Source organism: Mytilus trossulus, chromosome 9 (assembly GCF_036588685.1).
Source record: "Mytilus trossulus isolate FHL-02 chromosome 9, PNRI_Mtr1.1.1.hap1, whole genome shotgun sequence".
In the NCBI taxonomy this organism is placed as follows: Eukaryota; Metazoa; Mollusca; class Bivalvia; order Mytilida; family Mytilidae; genus Mytilus; species Mytilus trossulus.
Window position 1 is genome coordinate 11,417,118 of NC_086381.1, and position 22,585 is coordinate 11,439,702.

The 22,585-nt window shown below is 31.2% G+C and overlaps 1 protein-coding gene across 9 annotated transcripts in view; it reads right to left on the reverse strand.

The window, feature by feature from the left end:
- Positions 1-1,713: 1,713 nt before the first annotated feature.
- Positions 1,714-22,585, reverse strand: part of LOC134685107 (rho GTPase-activating protein 39-like) — a 94,328-nt gene continuing 73,456 nt past the window's right edge. For 8 of the 9 annotated variants that reach the window (XM_063544547.1, XM_063544545.1, XM_063544543.1 and 5 more), the window contains 8 exons: positions 15,253-15,411; positions 12,443-12,515; positions 11,516-11,663; positions 10,977-11,136; positions 9,310-9,423; positions 8,720-8,877; positions 6,236-6,497; positions 1,714-5,457 (listed from right to left, as the gene is read on the reverse strand). In XM_063544547.1, the coding sequence (XP_063400617.1) occupies positions 5,263-5,457; positions 6,236-6,497; positions 8,720-8,877; positions 9,310-9,423; positions 10,977-11,136; positions 11,516-11,663; positions 12,443-12,515; positions 15,253-15,411 (1,269 nt within the window). In that variant the 3' untranslated portion in view covers positions 1,714-5,262. The remainder of the gene's footprint in view (positions 5,458-6,235; positions 6,498-8,719; positions 8,878-9,309; positions 9,424-10,976; positions 11,137-11,515; positions 11,664-12,442; positions 12,516-15,252; positions 15,412-22,585) is intronic. The other variant, XM_063544544.1, reaches the window with a different exon arrangement.

Here is a 22,585-nt window from a genome sequence, read left to right on the forward strand (position 1 = left end):
GCCACAAATTAAGTTTACTGGCGACACGTTAGCGGAGACAGTAACAGTATTTGCGACCATCAAATCCCAAATTGATGCCGTCGGAGCTTAAAATACAATATTGATATCTCCATTCTAATGAAACTGAAAAAAAACAACTTTTAAACATGTATTAAAAATCTGTTGTATGCCATCTGCGCTTGCACGTACATCCCATAGCATCAATTGTCAATTGATGCCATGTAAGAAAGTGACGTTACCCAATCAATGCATTAGAATGTTTTATCACGAGTAAGACATCTTCTTTTATTGGCCTTAGCTGAAGATAAGTGAACAAAAATCCAGCCACATTTTGTATATGTGCCTGTCCCAAGTCAGGTTTTTGTTTTTTTCTGTGTAACATACTTGTTTTTCTTTCATCTTTGAGTTCATAATTTAAGCCGTTAGTTTTCTTGTTTTCTTGTGTTTCATTTGTCATTTCAGGCTGTTTAATTAAAACTGACTACATGTATACATATATTAGATATGCAGTATGGGCTTTGCACATTATTGAAAGCAGTACAGTGACCTAAAGTCGATAACTTCTGTCTCATTTGGTCTTTTATGTAGGTTTGTCTCATTGGCAATCATACCACATCTTCTTATTTTCATATTTAATGTCTATAACAATACCCTAATGGAAAGAAACACCTGTGTCTGGCTTTACACTATTCATAAAATGCAACATAAAAATCAATGCACTAGGTTATCAACACATATCTTCTTTTCAAGTTATCCTGTAGTATAAACAGTAAAGAATATTTTTAAACTGTTATTTCTAGTTGAACAAACCAATAATCCTACCTGCCAACTCTTCAAAATCTCAATGGAGGATTTAAAGCACAAGATAATTTTTTGCTCCTCTTTTATTGTCATAAGCGCTTTAATCTACTGTTATATTGTTTGAATGAGTATATGTGCTTAAATAACCTTTGAAATCATTTGAGTTCCTGTTATAAGATGTTCAATGAATAAAATATAAAATTTATTACTAAATCTTAAAGATGACACAGTTTTAGATATCAGACTTATTTGTTAAACCTTTGAAGCATGAGGACAAATAAGGTTTCTGCTTGCTATTATGTATGAATAAAATTTTATTTCTGTTTCTGACAAGATATACATGTAATAATATCTTTAAAAGATATTACAGTATTATATATTGTCAGAATTATCAAATTAATGTGTATGCTACCAACCGTACTGTACTAGATGGGCATTTCAACAATTAATGTTTTTTGTTATGTTATACACTGCCAATTTCACTGCACTAGATGGACATATAAAAGTAGCATATAATAAGGGAACACCATTTATAGTAGTAATATATAGTGGTAATTGTTTAAATGGTATTATTGTATGTGTGGCATTTTTGTCCTAGTAATACTAACACAAGTACCAAACTAAATGTTTTTCTCTGAACTGAACAAATCCTTCTCCTCTGAAAAGTCAACCATGATATTTTCTATGTTCAATGAACAAATAATCTTTTGAATCTTCCATGTACAGAACAAGACCTGATCTCAGCATTTATATGATTGACAGGCACAGAAAATTTATGGAAATAAAAGAAAAGGCAACTTCAAAGATTTCTTTCCATCTATGTAGATAAAAGTCTTTATAACAATCAAGAAATTCAACACCTTAAAAACAATCTAGGTTGTGTAAAATCTGTTAAACACAAAGACAAAACAATAAAATTGTATTTGTTTATTTAATATCATAGGCTCAATAAGAATATGTAAGATTTCTTGTAAATAAAAATTTCTTTGTTCTTCTTAACAATTACATACATTCACAAAACAAATATAGCTACTACACTTAATACACATAATCCTGATATGTCAACTAGACATTGGTCATAGTACTATAGACTGTATATACTTAATTACTTAAAGTTCTTGAAAAAACTGTTTGACCTTGAAAATTAGTTCTTTTACTGTGTTCAAGGGAAGACTTATAGTCAATAAAAATGTATATGAAATCTTCTGACGCTGTTGAAATGTTGTGAAGTTGATGGTAAATACTGCTTTTTTTTTATCAAAAAATATTTTCAATTCATCAGGTAAATAGAATACCTGTCATCTAAAAAAACATACGTTCTTACAGTCAAACCAGGTTTTTTAGTACTAGTTTTGTTGTATTCATTTTTTTATTGCATCATTTTAAAAGATTTATGAAAATTGCAAAACTAGTAAAAATGAAAACATGATGTAAGGAATACATACTAATATTTGATTAATTTTACAACTAAACAAAACTCAACCTTTAAACTGATTTCAATACATGATAGGTTCCTGTCATTTTTTCCGATTATAAATATGTAATTTATATTTGGTGTAATATAATTGGTGTTTATTTTCTTAGTGTAACAGTTTGGAATGTTCTCTTTTTTAAGGATTTAAAACCATACATTCTTACATTCCATGTATACAAGATGTCATGCATTTAATACTGATCAATTTCTCAATAATTTGTAAATAAACTATCAGTTTAGTTGAACAAAACTGGTTTTTTTTAAAAGCATACAATAGTAGATAGAATATCAGCAAAAATTATTCAAAAATCACAAAATCTTCTCGAATAGAATGTCTGTGATGTTTAAATTGAAATTATTAACCTGTTTGTAGCAGTAGGATAAATATAAATTTCAAAGTTAATGTGAATTATACCCGCACATTTTGATTAAAGCTGCAAAGCAACAAGACCTTCAAGTTCAGGGTATGACAATGTCTTTTGACTGTGAAAAACATCATTTCTTTTTAATTCAATTTTTTAAAATATTGAAACTAATTTGATTATGCTGGTTTAATTGTTCTTAAGTAAAAAAAAAAATTGTTCTGAATAAATTTAATTCTTAATTTTTTCAAATATACATTTCTTGATGTAGCTACAAGTAAATTTTTATAACCCTACACATCATAATCAGTAATAACTTGTCAAAGATATATGTGTGAAACTTCCACAACTGTTGCTGCTGCTGACAACAGTATGCCCCAATCCTGCGTCTGCTACTTTATCACAGGGGATACAATTGAATTGATTCTCTGAAGACAAATGCTTGATGTAAAATCAGTGACCTTGAACTTCAAGGACTATTCAGTGACCCAAAACTACAAGGACTATTCAGTGACCCTGAACTTTTAGGACTATTCTAATAAAGCCATAAAGCATAAATACATCTGTAAGTTATTAAAGGGAGGTAATTCCTCCTGATCACAGTCATAATAAACATAAAATACTAAAACAAGACAGTAGCTGTCCAAATTATAACAGGTTTACATTATAAGAGATTTCCTTTGTCTATATTACACTGTGCTATGTACATAAATATATAACACACAAAATAATTGTACATCTTTCATACATATATATTTAAATCTTTTAATGTTTCAGGCCCATATTGGACCAATTTAACTAATATATGGGATGAAAGGATTTATTGTGTATACATATAATCTATTTTATTTGTATCTTCATATTCAGAAAATTATCTAAGGAAGGTTTTAAAATACTTCAATTCTAGAAGAACAATCAAGTTGCTTATTTCAGAATAAAATTCACTGGCCAATTTTAAATAGGTCAAACAATTAATTACCTCCCCTTTTTACCTATTTCCATGTCACCAATGCCCTTTTCTTAACAAAAACTAAATGCAATTGTTGACACATTAACAAAACAAAAACAACACTGACCTGACATTAACATGTGAGTAAGCACCATATAATATTGCTGTCCAGAAGTATAAACAAAAATCTATCAGAAAGAAAATAGTTTTGACATTGAGACAGAGACGAAAGATGTAAAATCTGGTAGAATTGACTTTTTATGTTTTATAATGAGACTCTTATTCTGGATGAAACTAAACATTGTACTTTGATAAACTCTTACTTTATGATGGTGGCTTCAAAAATCTTACTTTCTTAAATGTCATCAATAGAAAGATTTCAATTTTACTTTTTGCTCACTTTCCCTTTCATAGCAAGTTTAAATATTGCCCTATTTATTCTTATCAAGTTTCCCATGTATAGAATGGCCGAGGCATACATAAGGATGGAGATCTCATTCTTAAGTTTTTTCTATATAGATGTAACAAAAGCTTTGCATTGTGACAATTTCTTTTTATTGGAGCTGAATAAAACAAGTACAAGGTGATGTCCACAAAGATGATTAAACTAATGTATAATGAAACAATATTTGTACTATTGATGATTGGAAAAAATATTCAGATCTAATTAAAACTGGATGCCTTTTATTTCAAACTCACACAAAAATCTATTTATTACATTTAGACATTCAGCTTCATGCAAATAAATATAGCAATGCATCATTTGTAGCTGTTTACTTGTGAATGATATGGTATACAAATAACAAAATATTCCTTAAATTATGAAATAGGACATATACAACAAAAATACTTATATTTGTGGTGATCAGAAAATTGACAAAATACTAATCTACCATTGTATGTACATATCTTACAGACATAAAATAAACAGCATTTATACATGATTTGTAGAAGATTAATTTACATATAAAATTCATAAACCTTACAAAGCAGATGTGTGACAATGATCTGACAATACACATGCACAATATTTTTTTTGCAGCCACAGGCCTGATGCTCATTATTTGGAAATTTTTGTATGGATTCTATTAGCTTGCAATAGTTAAATCTTACAGGCTCATTGGGATTTGAGCCTAGGCTAAAAGGCATGTGGCCAAATGTGAAGACAGAATAAGTATCAAAGTCTCCATGTGGCCAAGTGTGAAGACAGAATAAGTATCAAAGTCTCACTCTCTTGCAGTATTTGTGTTTCAAAAAAGTTTTGTTTTCTCCATTTATTACAGCATATGGAAGAATATATTATTTAGCATTAAACACTTTTTGTTACAATTAATGGTAATTTTGCATTACTTTTTAAAGAATAAATTAATTGACAAGGCAACTAAATATTACAGAAAGAAGCACTATTGCCATAATTATCAAATTGATGCAATTTGTTGTGGAAAATATTCAGTTAGAATTTTCACATTCTTTGAGGAATTTGTCTTTATCACGAAATAATTATATGTGTAATTCCCTTTTTGCCATAGATCATTTTACAGTATCTATAATATACTCGTCTCTAACAAAAAGGGTAGAGGTTGCTTAACCATTGTTAGCTAAACCCCTTGGTACATGCAGACGCTCATCCCCAGGAATTTTTCACACAATGAACATGTTTCTTCAGTGTTTAATTATTACACAATCCCCTCCATAAAGCTTGTGTCTAAATTTTGGATTAATGTTCTGATAAAACCCATTTCCTTTCTTGTGTTCTCAAATATCACTTGTGGTTCTAAACTTTCACATCGTAAACAATTTGGTGCCATGACCATAGCTAAATTATTAACGTCCATTTTCGTTACTTTTGAATTGTCTTCAGCAGCAAATACCTTGAAAATACAAAATAAATATATTTATTTTATGATGCACAAAAATTACAGGAAAATTCCTAGTATTAACATAAACAATAACAAAACCAAAAATATCAAGGTCATCTAGAGGTCAACACAGTCTTAAGTTATAAACACCTGTCTAATCAATATGTCTAAATCTCTCAATTGTCCAAAAGTCCATAAAGAAGCTAATAAATTAACTATTAACTATGGAAGACCAGCTCAAAATTCTTCAGATAGCGATGCAAGTGACTAAAACATTTATTTAAACAAAGGACAACCACTGACAAGGTTCCTATTTTGGACTGGCACATGAATATGTTGAAAGTTTAAATAAGTTGTGTTGCTATGTACAACATCTGGTTTATAATATTACAAGTTTCTAATAGTGCATGAACCAAGTCAGTCACATGATTTTACGCCTTTTTGGTGTGTAACAGTGATTTTTTATGCTTTTTATACTGTTAATGGTATATAATAGTGATCTCTCTATTTTGCCAAAGAATTTAGACAGAAGTTAATATACAAAAGATTTTTAATTTTGTTCTCATCTTCTATGCAACATTTTTGAGACATGACCTGGATACAACCTTGAAACTAAAATTTAAACGTAATAAAAGGGTAATACTTTTGTGTTGTGGGACTCTTTGCACTTCATTAATTTACAGAGTTATCTCCAACTGTATTTACAAATCTTATAAGGTACGCAAATACTAATCTTAGTATTAATATTTGAAAATTTACTAACTTCTTCTTCAGAGTTATCTCCACTTACCTGTAGAAATCGTATAAGGTATGCTAGCACTAATCTATTTATATCTGGAAGTTTATTAACAACTTCTATAGCTTCTTCTGGATTCTGAAAGTTTTCTATACATTCTTCATAGAATTCTGGAGGAATTAATGGCTCCTGAAGTTCTCTGTACCATAGTTTTAATAAGGAAGCAGGAATGTGTGGATCAGGACAGTCTGAGGGGATTATCCATTGATCACATTTAATCTTTAATGCATTAACTTCATCAATATCACCTGGAACTCTGTAATATACAATTATACAACATCATTACCTTGAGAATTTACATCATATTATTACTAAAAAGTGGATAGTAGGAATACACATAATTAACAGTGCCTGGTGGTGATTAATGTTTCATAATTTCTTGCAGCAGTTACATAACTAAATTAACAATTATCTAACCTTGATAAGTACTCAGTATCATTATCACATTCCTATCAGGACAGATATTCATTGTAAAGTGCTAAACAATTTGTTACTTAATGGTCAATTGAATAAATGTGTTAACGGTGTGGTTTTTTTTCTCGTTGTTGAAGGCTGTACATTGACCTTTAATTGTTCACTTCTATGAAATTTTGTCTGTGATGGTTAATTGTCTCTTTGGATATCAAACTACATCTCTTCATATTTTTTTTTATAAAAGACCTCTAAAATATTTCTCAATATAGCAGATAATTCATTACATGTAAATTTGATAACCACTGGAACCCAGTTCTATCATTAAAGCAAAGTTTCCCAGAAAAAACAACTATTAAGTATGAGGTGAGAAGTTTACAAACTTTATTAATAAAAAGATAGTGTCTCAGTATTTTTTTTAAATAAAGGTTCATGTATAGTGGTTGTTGTTTGCTAATAACAAGTGGCTAATATATTTGATGCCCATTCAGAGAACAAAATTAAGGTTTGGTGGTGGTGGTGTTGGAGGTGGGGCAGATAATTCCAGTTGGGTATGTGCATATTACATAAGTTCTAAAGAAAAAAAAAAGAAAATGCAGTTATTATAAGATTTGCTAGCTTTGGATGCAATATTTTTATCAATCAAGCCTAGGATATCTTTATTTCCTCTTAACTTCATTAATAAATTAAAATTAGGAAGATGTGGTGTGAGTGCCAATGAGACAACTCTCCATTAAAATGTCTGTTTAATCAGTACATGTACTTCTATGTACTTTTAATCTAGGATTCGTATATTTTTTTCTTTAATTTAAATATTTTCAAAGAAATATCTACTTTAATCCTTCAGAATGATTTTTCATCGATCGAATTGACATTAGAAGGATCTTGGATTATGCATTTAGTCATCTTAGATTAAATATTAATTCAGGAATGCAATCAGTAAATTTTTTGTCATTAAGCTTTAAATACTTCAGAAATTGAATGTTTGGAATATATTGTGACTGTTTTTTCTTTCGAAAAAGTATAATGTATAACAAAAGAATATTGGTTATTTTCCTTCTCACACGTACAAAGTTTCTGATTTAAAAAATCCTTTATGAACTTCCTCCTGATGAAAAACATGATTACTGCATTTGTTTAAATTTTTAAGATAGCTTTATCTTTTTATTTGCATTATAGACTCAGTTACATCATGTTTTAAAATTCATGAAACAAAGGAAATTATTTTTTTCACAGAAGTAATGCAAATAACTATGTGTGGGTTGATCCATTAATTGTTTAAATTTCTGTCTCCAGAATCATGAGAATTTAAATGTAAAAAGTGTGTTTGTACAATCCCCATCTTTCTATAGAATCTAAAATAAAAGTTCTACTGCATGTTTTATGTAATCCTTCAGTCAATATAGCTTGTTGTAGGAATAAATCTTTGTTTTGAATCAGTTTTATCTGTAACTGTCTTGTGAATTTTTATATCCCCATTGTAAGAGACAGATTCACTAAGTTCTTCTTACGTATGTTATTTTATATAAATCATCTGTGAAGAACTTTTCTTTGTGCCCACGGACACTAGCCTTACTTTTCCCTATGAAGTTGTATAACAACGAGTTACAGATTAATATGAGTTTTTGTTATTGTTGAACAATTCTGACAAAATAAAAGCACGTCGTACTTCAAAATTCTTTTGTCATACATACATATACACTCACATCTGAATTGATTTAGATTTTCCTTAAAGATTTTTTTGATTGTACTCTTTCAGTCTTTACTGATTGTACTCTTTCAGTCTTTACTGATTGTACTCTTTCAGTCTTAACTGATTGTACTCTTTCAGTATTTACTGATTGTACTCTTTCAGTCTTTACTGATTGTACTCTTTCAGTCTTTACTGATTGTACTCTTTCAGTCTTTACTGATTGTACTCTTTCAGTATTTACTGATTGTACTTTTTCAGTCTTTACTGATTGTACTCTTTCAGTATTTACTGATTGTACTCTTTCAGTCTTAACTGATTGTACTCTTTCAGTATTTACTGAACAATGTTATATTGTATTACTTTATTTTTTGTACCTAAATATTCCTTCAGTTTGAGCACCATTTAACCTCAAAACTTCCTCTGACAGTGTTGTCTGTAACCATGGTAACTTTCTGTCTGGAAATCTTTCACATTGCAGGGCTAGAATTTCTTCTAAGGTACTTCCAAACATAGATGGATTAAATATTGATTTCTGAAATATACATGTATACATGTATACAGTTTTGTAAATAATCTTTTAATAAAAGTCATGCTATACCAAATCTTGGAATTTTCTGGTAGTTAGTTCTATTTGTATAGTAAATTTAAAGTGTAATACAATAAATGGCAATTGTTCTATATATAAACAGTTGCTTATTTAGGTAGGAATTATAATTTCAAAGAGTTGTTGAAGCTTACTACAGTACACAACAATCGTTGAAGACTATGCAACACTTTATAGCTGTTCAGTGCCAGCCAAGGCTCCGGGTTGATGACCATACTTTGACCTATAATGGTTTACTTTAACAAATTGTGACTTTCTGCTAAATTTCCAAAAGTGCTATACTAAATGACTGATCAAATGATTATAGTTCCATGTAAATAACTCATAATGCAATAGTTCTCTATAAGACATAATCTCTACCTTAGCTTGTTCTATTTCATCAATGTTAGGCTTCCTTTGTCCTTTCTTTGGTCCACTTTGTACCATTTTCTCTAAACGTTTATTACATTGTTTTGCAAAATGACTGATTGGTATCTGTAAATAATTAAACAATAAATTGGTGTAACTAAAATTTCTAACATTTGTTGGTGCTTTTATACAATGCCTAGACTGGAATTAGTAACACCAAATATGGTTTGAATTGTCTGTCAGGGATTAAAACCAGTGATTGTCTATAGCTGTGATTGGTAGCTTATTTGATATAGAAAAACAAAACAAATGTTCAAACAAAATGTCAAGCAATACAGCTGGTGATAGTAGTTTTCTTGTTTGAAATGTTTTATATTGTCTTATTGGGGCCTTTTATAGCTGACTATGCAGTATGGGCTTTGCTCATTGTTGAAGGCCGTACGGTGACATATAGTTGTTAATGCTTGTGTCATTTTGGTCTTTTGTGGATAGTTGTCTCATTGGCAATCATACCACAGCTTTTTTAAAGATATAATAAACCTCAAATAATGTGGTATTGCAGGAATGTTTAAAGGAGACTGAAAAGAAATTGACTATATAATTTGACAATTCCAATCCAAGGCTCTGTGTTGAAGACCCAACTCTGACCTATAATGGTTTACTTTTATAAACTTTGACTTGGATGGAGAATTGTCTCATTGGCACTCATACCACATCTTCATAGATCTACTAACATCTATAAATATAGTCTTAACAAGCTTTGTTGCTAGATAACTTTTCAATTATGTTATAAGATAGCTAAACATGCTCTCTACATATAAAATCTAAATCTACCACACCATCAAAATAATGTCACATGCAGTTAAATCTTTCAACTGTTCTACTAAATGCCATTTATTTTCTTTTTCAGTGAAAACATTATTTGGAACAGACAGCATATATATATTTTGTAAAATCTTTAAGGTGTAAAAGGATATAGAGAAAACATGCACCATGTCTCAAAATGTTTTATTTTCTGACAAATTTGATATAACAAAAAGGAAATAACTATTTAGATGTGAAGTGGAAAGACGTGTACTGCACTTGAGGAAACAATTTTTTATGGGAAAAAAATAAAAGTAAACATAACAAGCTTTAGTGATTTATATTCATTAGACCAGCATTTCTCTTTATGAATTTGAATAATTAACTTACTTAGGATTCTTTATTTTGCAGGGTACAACTTTCAATAGTTTTAAGAAAAATTGAATTTTCATGGATATTTGATATAATGGTTTTGCCAGCCAGACAATTTATAAATATTTGTTCTTTGTTCAACATTCAAATTTATGGTTTGCTTTTTGCAATCATCCAAAACTGGTATCCCACAAATAATAATACATCCAAAGTTTTCATGACAGTGTCAATTTGAAGCTGAAACATTGATCTGAAGAGTATGAATTAGATCAAATTTATAAAAGCAAAATGAAAGTTAGCACATAGATTTAATAATATTTATCTATTTTTTTTAAATATACACAGAAAGTGCATGTGTACTTATGTTTTTACTTTCATCCTGTTTCAGGAAATGTTTTTATTGTAATTTTGATATTTGTTGTTTGTTTTAATGTAGATGGACCTCATTTTGAGACACACTTTCTCCATGGGGTTGATGTTAGTAAGTAGAATGTTATAATTACCAGCATTCCATCAGCCTGACTTACAATCAGATCGGGGAGATCGTCATCGGTATCCATGTATCGTGAAATATAACCCTCTAAATAAGTTTTAAATTTTACAGTTGGAGGAAAAAAGTTTAAACAAACTGCCATTAATTCCCAGCCTTTCTGCAAACTTTCTCTGAAATAAACAACATAAATATTTCCAGTTCCTTTCTCCATACAACATAACATAGACATTAGTACACATTTTTGTTTAAGGGCCAGCTGAAGCCCACCTCCTGGTGTCAATTTTTGTTGTTGTGTTGAAGACCCATTGTTTTCTGTTCATGATCCAGTTGTTGTCTCTTTGACACATTCCCAATTTCCATTCTCTATTTATATTTACAGGTACTATGCAGAAATAAGCATTCTTATAATTGTGAATAGATGAGCTAGGTATAAAACTATCTTGAGCATGGTAATTTATTACACATATTTTTTTGTTTATTATTATCATGTGTCAAATGAATATTAAATATTAGCCTAACTTTATAAAGTATTCAATATTAAATACTTACAATTTAGGATTGTCTGTTGTTTGTTTACAGAGTTGCATATAGATTTCATCCCTGAGTGCAACACAGTGCCAGCCTTTGATGATAATTTCCTGGGCATTACTGATTTGTGTCCCCTTGCCCTTTCTATCAGCCATATACACTTGTATCAGTACAAAAGTTAAGGAAATTTTCTCTTCATTATTATGCAATAAATCATCTCATAGGATATAATTCACATACACACTGTATTATATAAGTCCTTGTCAACTTGAAAAATCACTTCAGCATTTAAAAAAAAAAAGTCACACCAAACGTCTCCTGTGAATAAAGAACTTGAAAAATAGTTCAGTATCTTTAAGTGCAGTTCACAGGTTGAACTTTGTCAATAGTTGTTTAGTTGTTGTATGTCCTATCTTAATATTTTGTGTTTTTGGAAAAATGGATTTTAACTGCAGATCTTTAATTGCTTCTGTTATACTTATTTACCTATTTCATTTAGGAGATAAACTAACTGTATTGTTTTAAAAACTCGGACGGCATCAATTGGTGATTTGATGGTCACAAATTAAGTTTACTGGCGACAGGTTTACTCATATGTATGTGTAAAATAAAATTGACTTATTCTGTGGTCTATGGATAGCAATATCTTGTAAATAATTCATCTATTAATGGATATTAGTATTTAATATATATGTTTACATGTACTAACAAAAATCAATGTTAAGCATAAACAGAACTCAAAGTTGATGTCTTCGGCTGTTGTTTGCTCTTTGGTCGGGTTGTTGTCACTTTGACACATTCCCCATTTCCATTCTCAATTTTAATTGGTAAAAGCTTAAAGTATGTTTTGAAGTCCGCATCACTGTAAAAGTATAAATAAACAAAATCCATCATAAAAATGATGATGCTGATACCCCCCCTTTTTATATAGTTCTACAAAAAGGATATGTCTAAATACTTCACAGGCATCTTTCTTGACTCCTTTATCTTCTGTCCTAAGTATAGGCTTTTGTATCAGATCCTAAAAATAAACACATGCATTGAATTTTTTCAAAAATAATACATTTTGAATATTTTTTAAAATAGGTTTTATACAACACTGTAAGGACTGTTTAAGAATTAAAAACAGGGGAAAGGGGGCATGGGAAGCATTTTTAAGACCCTAACAATTTGTAATATAAAATTATTATTTTACTTATAATTCTGACAAAATCCTATGGAAACTATAACTCATAACCACAGACAATTAGTTAATTTGAGTGCCTCCAATTCTCCATCACACACAAGAACAACCATAATAATTTGTTTTCCAAAACAACCAAAAATATATAGAAATCTCACTTGAGAAGCATCCTTATGTCATGACCAGATCATAAATATACATAAGGTATATTTTAGGAGGCATCTAGCTTGGATAAAGTAGGATTCATCTATCCAAAGATAAACTGGCCAGAGAATCTTTAAAGCCAAGAAACAATTCTAGCCCACGTTTAAAATTTCATCTTGTCAAGAACTACTCCCTTGCAATGTAAGACTTATCAATAGTAGAATTAGTTTCACAGTTGAATAATTCTTTAAAAAAACCAACTCCATAAAGAAAACAGGAAACATTATACTAACCGACTGAAATACATGTCTTTGATTCAAATTGATATAAACTACAGCCTCAGTTTCATCCAATGGTTCATATTCAACAAACAAACAGTCACAGACATTTCCCATCGCAGACAACCGATGCTAATTATATCACATTTTCCAAAAACGAAGTGACAATCGAACTTTCAAAATTCAATTAATTTATGCTTGATTAAACAAATGAATGATGATATCTATGAACTTCCTGTTGTGTATATTCGCAATATGTAAAACAAAACATAGATGAGGAAGAAACTATTGATCAATCTATTAGGGCACAATAAGGTTATTTTTTCTATTTTTTATAAAATAAAAGGCTCTTTTTCAAACAGATAAAGGAACAGATTTTTTAGTAATGGACTATAATTTTTTTTTAAACTTAAAATTCTTTATATATATACCCATCTGGAGAAAAACTGTATTTCATTGTGGTTGACAATTCAGTACTAAAAGAATATTTTTTTCAAGAATTCAACAAAAAAATATTTTAAAAACCCTTATTTTCCCCTCCTTCATTTAAATTCTTCAAACTAGCCATTGATATATGATATGCATCTTCTAATCATGGGATTAAAATACAAAATAACAATATAAAATATTTTACGTCAATGAAAACATATCCTGTTTTAAACATGTATTTCAGCCCTTTAAAGGAGCACTAGCTACGATATATATAAAAAAATAAAGTATGATTTTTTTTAGATTAATCATTAACTAAATCGGAATAATGAAATAATAATTTGCTTTAAGCAATCAATTTGCTTTAATTTTGTTGAAATAAGCGATTATACATAATTTTTGACTGATTCACTTGCAAGTAAATACGTCATCATCATTCTAACCGGTATTCATGTGAACTTCAATTTAACCCCCTAGCTAGAGACTGACAACGCATGCATTGTACGTGAACTGGTTATTTAAAGAAAAAAATGTCAACAATGAAAGTGAAACTACGGTAAATCATTTGATTACTAATTCGATCCACATAAACCATTCTTATACGGTTGAAAACAATGAGAAACTTATATTTTAAATCTAAAAATTCAAATCAAACAGACCTATAAAGATCCAATTGCACGTGCTGGTTTAACCTATTCATATCTTTATTTGTGTTTACATCGCTTATATGGTCATCTGAGGTCAAATCGATAGTTAATTAGATGGCATCTGGATTTAAATACACACGAAACGAACCTAAATATCATCTACCCCATGCTCTGTAAACTGTTTATTTTAAACGTTTGATAGATTGGATAAATGTTTTACATTGTTATTAATCAAATATGAGAGTTTGAGTCAAATTGGTGACCATGAATTTGACAGCTAGTGCCCCTTTAATATCTTCTATAAATATAAAACTATGTAATGTAAATGACTACTTCACTTTAATACAATAAAATATGTATAATTTTTAAAGCAGTCTTAAATATCAGGTATTTAATTCATTAGGTCATGTGATTCCCATTACACTGAAATACAATTATTATCCATATTGTTATCTTGATATCAAATTTGATTGCTTGAAATGATCCAAAAATAACTTTAATATATGTATAAATAAATGGGGAATGTGTATGGGACACAGATGATGCCCTGCTTGCATATAAAGTTATATAGGGACATTAATTAACAACCAAACAACAAAAGTAATGCTACCCAAATTCGTGTTTGATCTGAGTTTTGTGGTAAAAGTAATGTGTACAAGTTTCATAACATTCGGTTGCAGCAAACTTAAGTTAGAGAACAGAAACCCATAATTAAATCTTGTTACATCATTGGTTGAATTTTGATATGTTTAGGAAGTCTTCAACCAATCATCACATTATTTTTTATACTTTTTTAAAATATAACTCAAAGTTCATTAGATTCTAAAAAGCAAATGTATGTGTGGTATGCGGAAAATGGCTAATGTGGTAAAATTGAGGAACCTTTCTGATTTGATATATTTTCTTACATATATAATAATGATGAAAGGTGTAAGAACATTTTGTAATATTTTTACTATTTCTATCATAAAAACATGTTTCCCCCCCCAAGGTGAGTGTAAAATGCTTCGGAAGGTGTGGAAAAAGGTTCGCTCCAATTCTTCACTGAACTATGTTTTGCTAACAGATTTATTTTACCTTTTGCCAAACCAGCATGGCTTCGTATGAGATTTTCTTTCCGAACAGTCCCTTTTTATGTCTGTTCATATAGTTCTCTATGTCTGTTTCTGAATGAAGTTTCTGTTTCTGTGACAAGGGACTTGCAGATCTAATAGGTGGTGCTGTTCCTGCACGATTCTGAAATTATAATATTTTATATTGTAACAAAATTTAAATATATTTCATGACAAATTTAGATTACAGGGATACCTTCCTTATATGCCAATTTCTTATAATAAACTAATAATTATTCTGTAATTAACATTTTTTCATAGTATAAAATACCTCAAAAGTCATGACAGTGGTTTTAGTAATTCTATTATTTCAAAAGCTATGACAGTATGCTTAAAGAATCTTATATTACATAAATCATGATACGGTTTCTAGAATTTGATCAGATTTGTTTTTGTTTGTTCTATTGCTTTTTTGATGTATGACTTTTACGCATTTAATTTCATCAAATTGTAACACAAGAGTGCACACGCTGAAATGTCTCGCCTTCTGTACTAATCATTGATATTATGTTGATAGTCCTAAGTATAAAGCTTTATTACAACTGTCACATAAACTTAACATTAATCAAGATAACTAAACAAAGACCAATGAACCTTGAAAATGAGGTCAAGGTCAGATGAACCATGCCAGGCAGACATGTACAGCTAACAATGCTTCTATACAACATATATAGTTGACCTATTACTTACAGTTGAAGAAAAATAGACCAAAACACCAAAACTTAACACTGTGCAATGAACCATGAAAATGAGGTCACGGTAAAATAAAACCTGGGCGACTGACTTAAAGATAAAAAAAATATTTCCATACACCAAATATAGTTGACCAATGGCATATAGTATTAGATAAAAAGACCAAAACTCAAAAACTTAACTTAGACCACTGAACCATGAAAATGAGGTCAAGGTCACATGACATCTGCCCTCTAGACATGTACACCTTACAATCATTCCATACAACAAATATAGAAGACCTGTTGCATTTAGTATGAGAAAAACACACCAAAACACTGAACCATGAAAATGAGGTCAAGATCAGATGACACCTGCCAGTTGGACATGTACACCTTACAGTCCTTCCATACTCTGAATATACAAGCCCTATTGCTTATAGTATCTGGGATATGGACTTGAACACCAAAACTTAACCTTGTTCACTAATCCATGAAATAAGGTCGAGGTCAAGTGAAAACTGTCTGACAGACATGAGGACCTTGCAAGGTACGCACATATCAAATATAGTTATCCTATTACTTATATAATAAGAGAGAATTCAACATTACAAAAAATCTGAACTTTTTTTTCAAGTGGTCACTGAACCATGAAAATGAGGTCAAGGACTTTGGTCATGTGACTAATGGAAACTGCGTAACATGAAGCATCTATATACAAAGTATGAAGATCCAAGTCTTCCCCCTTCTAAAATATAAAGCTTTTAAGAAAAGAGCTAACGCCGCCGCCGCCACCAGATCTCTATCCCTATGTCGAGCTTTCTGCAACAAAAGTTGCAGGCTCGACAAAAATGGTGAAATGGGTTGTTCACTTGGTGTGAAATGCAATATAACAAGCAATGTCTTACACATGTCTGTGACTTTAAATTGGTCAAATGCAATTTATGACCTTGCGACCAGACATCTCATTTACAAGATCCTCTGACTTCTAAAATGATCAAAACCGTGATGCTATAAATTTGACTAGATGATGAATCTTATCCTAACCTGTCTGTTTAGAGATCCTTTACTGGGACTAATAGACACATTACTTTCTGTCTAATATGGGACTAGATCATGAATCTTATACCAACCTGTCTGTTTGGAGATCCTATACTGGGACTAGATCATGAATCTTATACCAACCTGTCTGTTTAAAGTCCTATACTGGGACTAATAGACACATTAGTTTCTGTCTGATTCTGGGACTAGATGATGAATCTTATAATAACCTGTCTGTTTAGAGATCCTATACTGCGACTAGATCAGGAATCTTATACCAACCTGTCTGTTTAAAGTCGTATACTGGGACTAATAGGCACATTAGTTTCTGTCTGATTCTGGGACTAGATGATGAATCTTATAATAACCTGTCTGTTTAGAGATCCTAACTGGGACTAATTGACACATTAGTTTTCTGTCTAATATGGGACTAGATGATGAATCTTATAATAACCTGTCTGTTTAGAGATCCTATACTGGGACTAATTGACACATTAGTTTCTGTCTAATATGGGACTAGATGATGAATCTTATACCAACCTGTCTGTTTGGAGATCCTATACTGGGACTAGATCATGAATCTTATACCAACCTGTCTGTTTAAAGTCCTATACTGGGACTAATAGACACATTAGTTTCTGTCTGATTCTGGGACTAGATGATGAATCTTATAATAACCTGTCTGTTTAGAGATCCTAACTGGGACTAATTGACACATTAATTTTCTGTCTAATATGGGACTAGATGATGAATCTTATAATAACCTGTCTGTTTAGAGATCCTATACTGGGACTAATTGACACATTAGTTTCTGTCTAATATGGGACTAGATGATGAATCTTATACCAACCTGTCTGTTTAGAGATCCTATACTGGGACTAAATGACACATTAGTTTCTGTCTGATATGGGACTAGATGATGAATCTTATAATAACCTGTCTGTTTAGAGATCCTATACTGGGACTAATTGACACATTAGTTTTTTGTCTAATATGGGACTAGATGATGAATCTTATACCAACCTGTCTGTTTAGAGATCCTATACTGGGACTAATTGACACATTAGTTTTCTGTCTAATATGAGACTAGATGATGAATCTTATAATAACCTGTCTGTTTAGAGATCCTATACTGGGACTAATTGACACATTAGTTTCTGTCTAATATGGGACTAGATGATGAATCTTATACCAACCTGTCTGTTTAGAGATCCTATACTGGGACTAATTGACACATTAGTTTTCTGTCTAATATGGGACTAGATGATGAATCTTATCCTAACCTGTCTGTTTAGAGATCCTATACTGGGACTAATTGACACATTAGTTTTCTGTCTAATATGGGACTAGATGATGAATCTTATACCAACCTGACTGTTTAAAGTCCTATACTGGGACTAATAGACACATTAGTTTCTGTCTGATTCTGGGACTAGATGATGAATCTTATAATAACCTGTCTGTTTGGAGATCCTATACTTGGACTAGATCATGAATCTTATACCAACCTGACTGTTTAAAGTCCTATACTGGGACTAATAGACACATTAGTTTCTGTCTGATTCTGGGACTAGATGATGAATCTTATAATAACCTGTCTGTTTGGAGATCCTATACTGGGACTAGATCAGGAATCTTATACCAACCTGTCTGTTTAAATTCGTATACTGGGACTAATAGGCACATTAGTTTCTGTCTGATTCTGGGACTAGATGATGAATCTTATAATAACCTGTCTGTTTAGAGATCCTAACTGGGACTAATTGACACATTAATTTTCTGTCTAATATGGGACTAAATAATGAATCTTATAATAACCTGTCTGTTTAGAGATCCTATACTGGGACTAATTGACACATTAGTTTCTGTCTAATATGGGACTAGATGATGAATCTTATACCAACCTGTCTGTTTAGAGATCCTATACTGGGACTAAATGACACATTAGTTTCTGTCTGATATGGGACTAGATGATGAATCTTATAATAACCTGTCTGTTTAGAGATCCTATACTGGGACTAATTGACACATTAGTTTTTTGTCTAATATGGGACTAGATGATGAATCTTATACCAACCTGTCTGTTTAGAGATCCTATACTGGGACTAATTGACACATTAGTTTTCTGTCTAATATGAGACTAGATGATGAATCTTATAATAACCTGTCTGTTTAGAGATCCTATACTGGGACTAATTGACACATTAGTTTCTGTCTAATATGGGACTAGATGATGAATCTTATACCAACCTGTCTGTTTAGAGATCCTATACTGGGACTAATTGACACATTAGTTTTCTGTCTAATATGGGACTAGATGATGAATCTTATAATAACCTGTCTGTTTAGAGATCCTATACTGGGACTAATTGACACATTAGTTTTCTGTCTAATATGGGACTAGATGATGAATCTTATACCAACCTGTCTGTTTGGAGATCCTATACTTGGACTAGATCATGAATCTTATACCAACCTGACTGTTTAAAGTCCTATACTGGGACTAATAGACACATTAGTTTCTGTCTGATTCTGGGACTAGATGATGAATCTTATAATAACCTGTCTGTTTGGAGATCCTATACTGGGACTAGATCAGGAATCTTATACCAACCTGTCTGTTTAAAGTCGTATACTGGGACTAATAGGCACATTAGTTTCTGTCTGATTCTGGGACTAGATGATGAATCTTATAATAACCTGTCTGTTTAGAGATCCTATACTGGGACTAATTGACACATTAGTTTTCTGTCTAATATGGGACTAGATGATGAATCTTATAATAACCTGTCTGTTTAGTGATCCTATACTGGGACTAATTGACACATTAGTTTTCTGTCTAATATGGGACTAGATGATGAATCTTATAATAACCTGTCTGTTTAGAGATCCTATACCGGGACTAATTGACACATTAGTTTCTGTCTAATATGGGACTAGATGATGAATCTTATACCAACCTGTCTGTTTAGAGATCCTATACTGGGACTAATCGACACATTAGTTTCTGTCTGATATGGGACTAGATGATGAATCTTATAATAAGCTGTCTGTTTAGAGATCCTATACTGGGACTAGATCAGGAATCTTATACCAACCTGTCTGTTTAAAGTCGTATACTGGGACTAATAGGCACATTAGTTTCTGTCTGATTCTGGGACTAGATGATGAATCTTATAATAAGGCTTAAATTAAAATATTGTTTGTTTGCAGTTTACCGACCGACCCTTGAAAAACCTCCCGACTGTGAAAATTTTATTGCTTTAAATTTGAAGAAATTTTTTTTAATACCACTATTGACTCGATCCGGAACTTTGTGTCCTTTCCGGAAATGATTTAAAGTCTGGGTCAATTACGCATTTCAAGTTCGTTTTTTCTTAGCTTCCCGTCAAGCGTTCATGTGACCATTTAATGATAAAGCACATGGAAATTGTTTACAGGTATCCATGAAGTCACGGAGGAGTATTTTACGCTGTCGTCTTGTGTCAATTTTAAGACAAATAACAAACAAAAAAGTTTATTAGTAAACTGTTTATACAGATTCAGGCACATGTAATGATGTGTGATGATATTATCATTGACGATGATGCAGCGGATATTCATAACTGACACGATAACCATAATTTCTGTCTCAAACAACTTTGGTTCAGAATCTGGGGAGCCTGACTTTATCAGTTTACGGAACCAATTTCAGTGGTTGAATAATTCGACAGCAGCTTGAAGTATGGCATATTTTCTACAAATCGTTGTGAAGACGACAAAGATGAAACCACTCCTCCGTGACTTAAGGTTCATGTGGACCCTATGGCTTAACTGGCCGTATTTTCACCTTAAAATTTTCTCTGAGTACAGGCAAACCTGTACCTCTGGAAATGTTTTAAGGCATAGCATGCCCTAGATAAATAAAATTCAAATGCATTGTATGATTTAGAAAATTCATAACTTAATTGGATTTTGCCGTACACTTTTTTTCGGCTCTGCAGAAGATGATAAAATTAACAAACAGTTGAGTTTACCTTGATATGGTCCACTCAGGTACACAGTTTAAATAACCAATTATTGTCAGGTATCTATTGTCAATCTAATGTCCATGTCAATTAAAAATGCCCACTTTAATTTTTACCTGTGGGGAAGTTCTCAAACCTGTTTCCCAACTTAGTTTATTTTGGCACCTTCTGGAGGAATGAAAAAAAGTGCACGGCAAAATGCTGGTAAGTTTGTTTTTTTTCTTAAACATTAAACATACTTAAAATTCATTTATCTAGGGCATGCTATTCCTGAATTTTTTTACAGATGCGCAGGTTTGTCTGTACTCAGAGTAAATTTTGAGGTGAAAATACGGCCATTTTAGCCATAGGGTCCACATGAACCTTAAATCTTCATGGATATCTGTAAACACGCCTGTACGGAGGAAGGGCTCATTTGAAATGTTAATGGGTATAGATCATGCCAAATCAATAAGAAGCAACCCTAACTACACAAAGATGTAGAGAAAATGAATGGTTAGCTTGAAAAATAAATATACTCTCTCTATATTAAATCTATCTTCGATTGCAATGAGTATGCTCCTTTAGGATAAGGGGGGCTGCCCCACTCATTGCAATTATTCTCTTTCTTACAATATTAAATATAAATATACCCAAACTGTGTGGCCTGTGTGAATTCAATTAAAACATGTCATTAGGAGCTATGCTGCCAATTTTTTTTATGCATTAAAAACATTTCAGTACAGACCATTTACTTTTAATGGGGTGCTATGGATTTCACCCCAAACTTTAGATTTCTTTGGTTTTCATTAAAGCCTGGCAAAAATATAACCTTATCACATATAATTAAATATTGTTAGAAATATGAAAACAGTCGGATGTCTTAATACTTTTTTTTCAAGTTGCCTTTTTTTCAATTGAGGAAGATTCAATGGTTATTTTTTTTTTATTAAAAATACACTCTTTAATAATTGTCTTATAAATCTATAATATATACATTTTTTCTGATGAAAATACTCTACCTGAGACTACTATAACACTGTGTTATAGTAGTCTCAGACTCTACTCATGAAAACATTCTAGTCAAGAAGCATACATGTCTGAATATATTTCTTTAAAACAGTTCCAGTCATGACATTCCTTGTTTATAAGTGTTCCAGTATTTAATAATAACACCATATTTTATTTAAATTGGATGACACTGTGTTAAAGTTTTGGTTAAAAAGTTTTTTATCTGAAAATGCCTGTTCATTTGATGTTGGTTTTCAGCATGTCCAGTGATTGTTGTTTTAAAATGTTTTTTTTTCTTCACAAGAAACTTGGTTGTTTAAACTGTATTTTGGCTGATAAAATAAAATATTTTTCCTACCTACCGACCCTTCAGTCTGAAGGTACAGTCGGAAAACTGCAAACAAACATATTTTTAAGGTTGGCCTAACCTGTCTGTTTAGAGATCCTATCCTGGGACTAATTGACACATTAGTTTTCTGTCTGATTCTGGGACTAGATCATGAATCTTATACCAACCTATCTGTTTAGAGATCCTATCCTGGGACTAATTGACACATTAGTTTTCTGTCTGATTCTGGGACTAGATGAT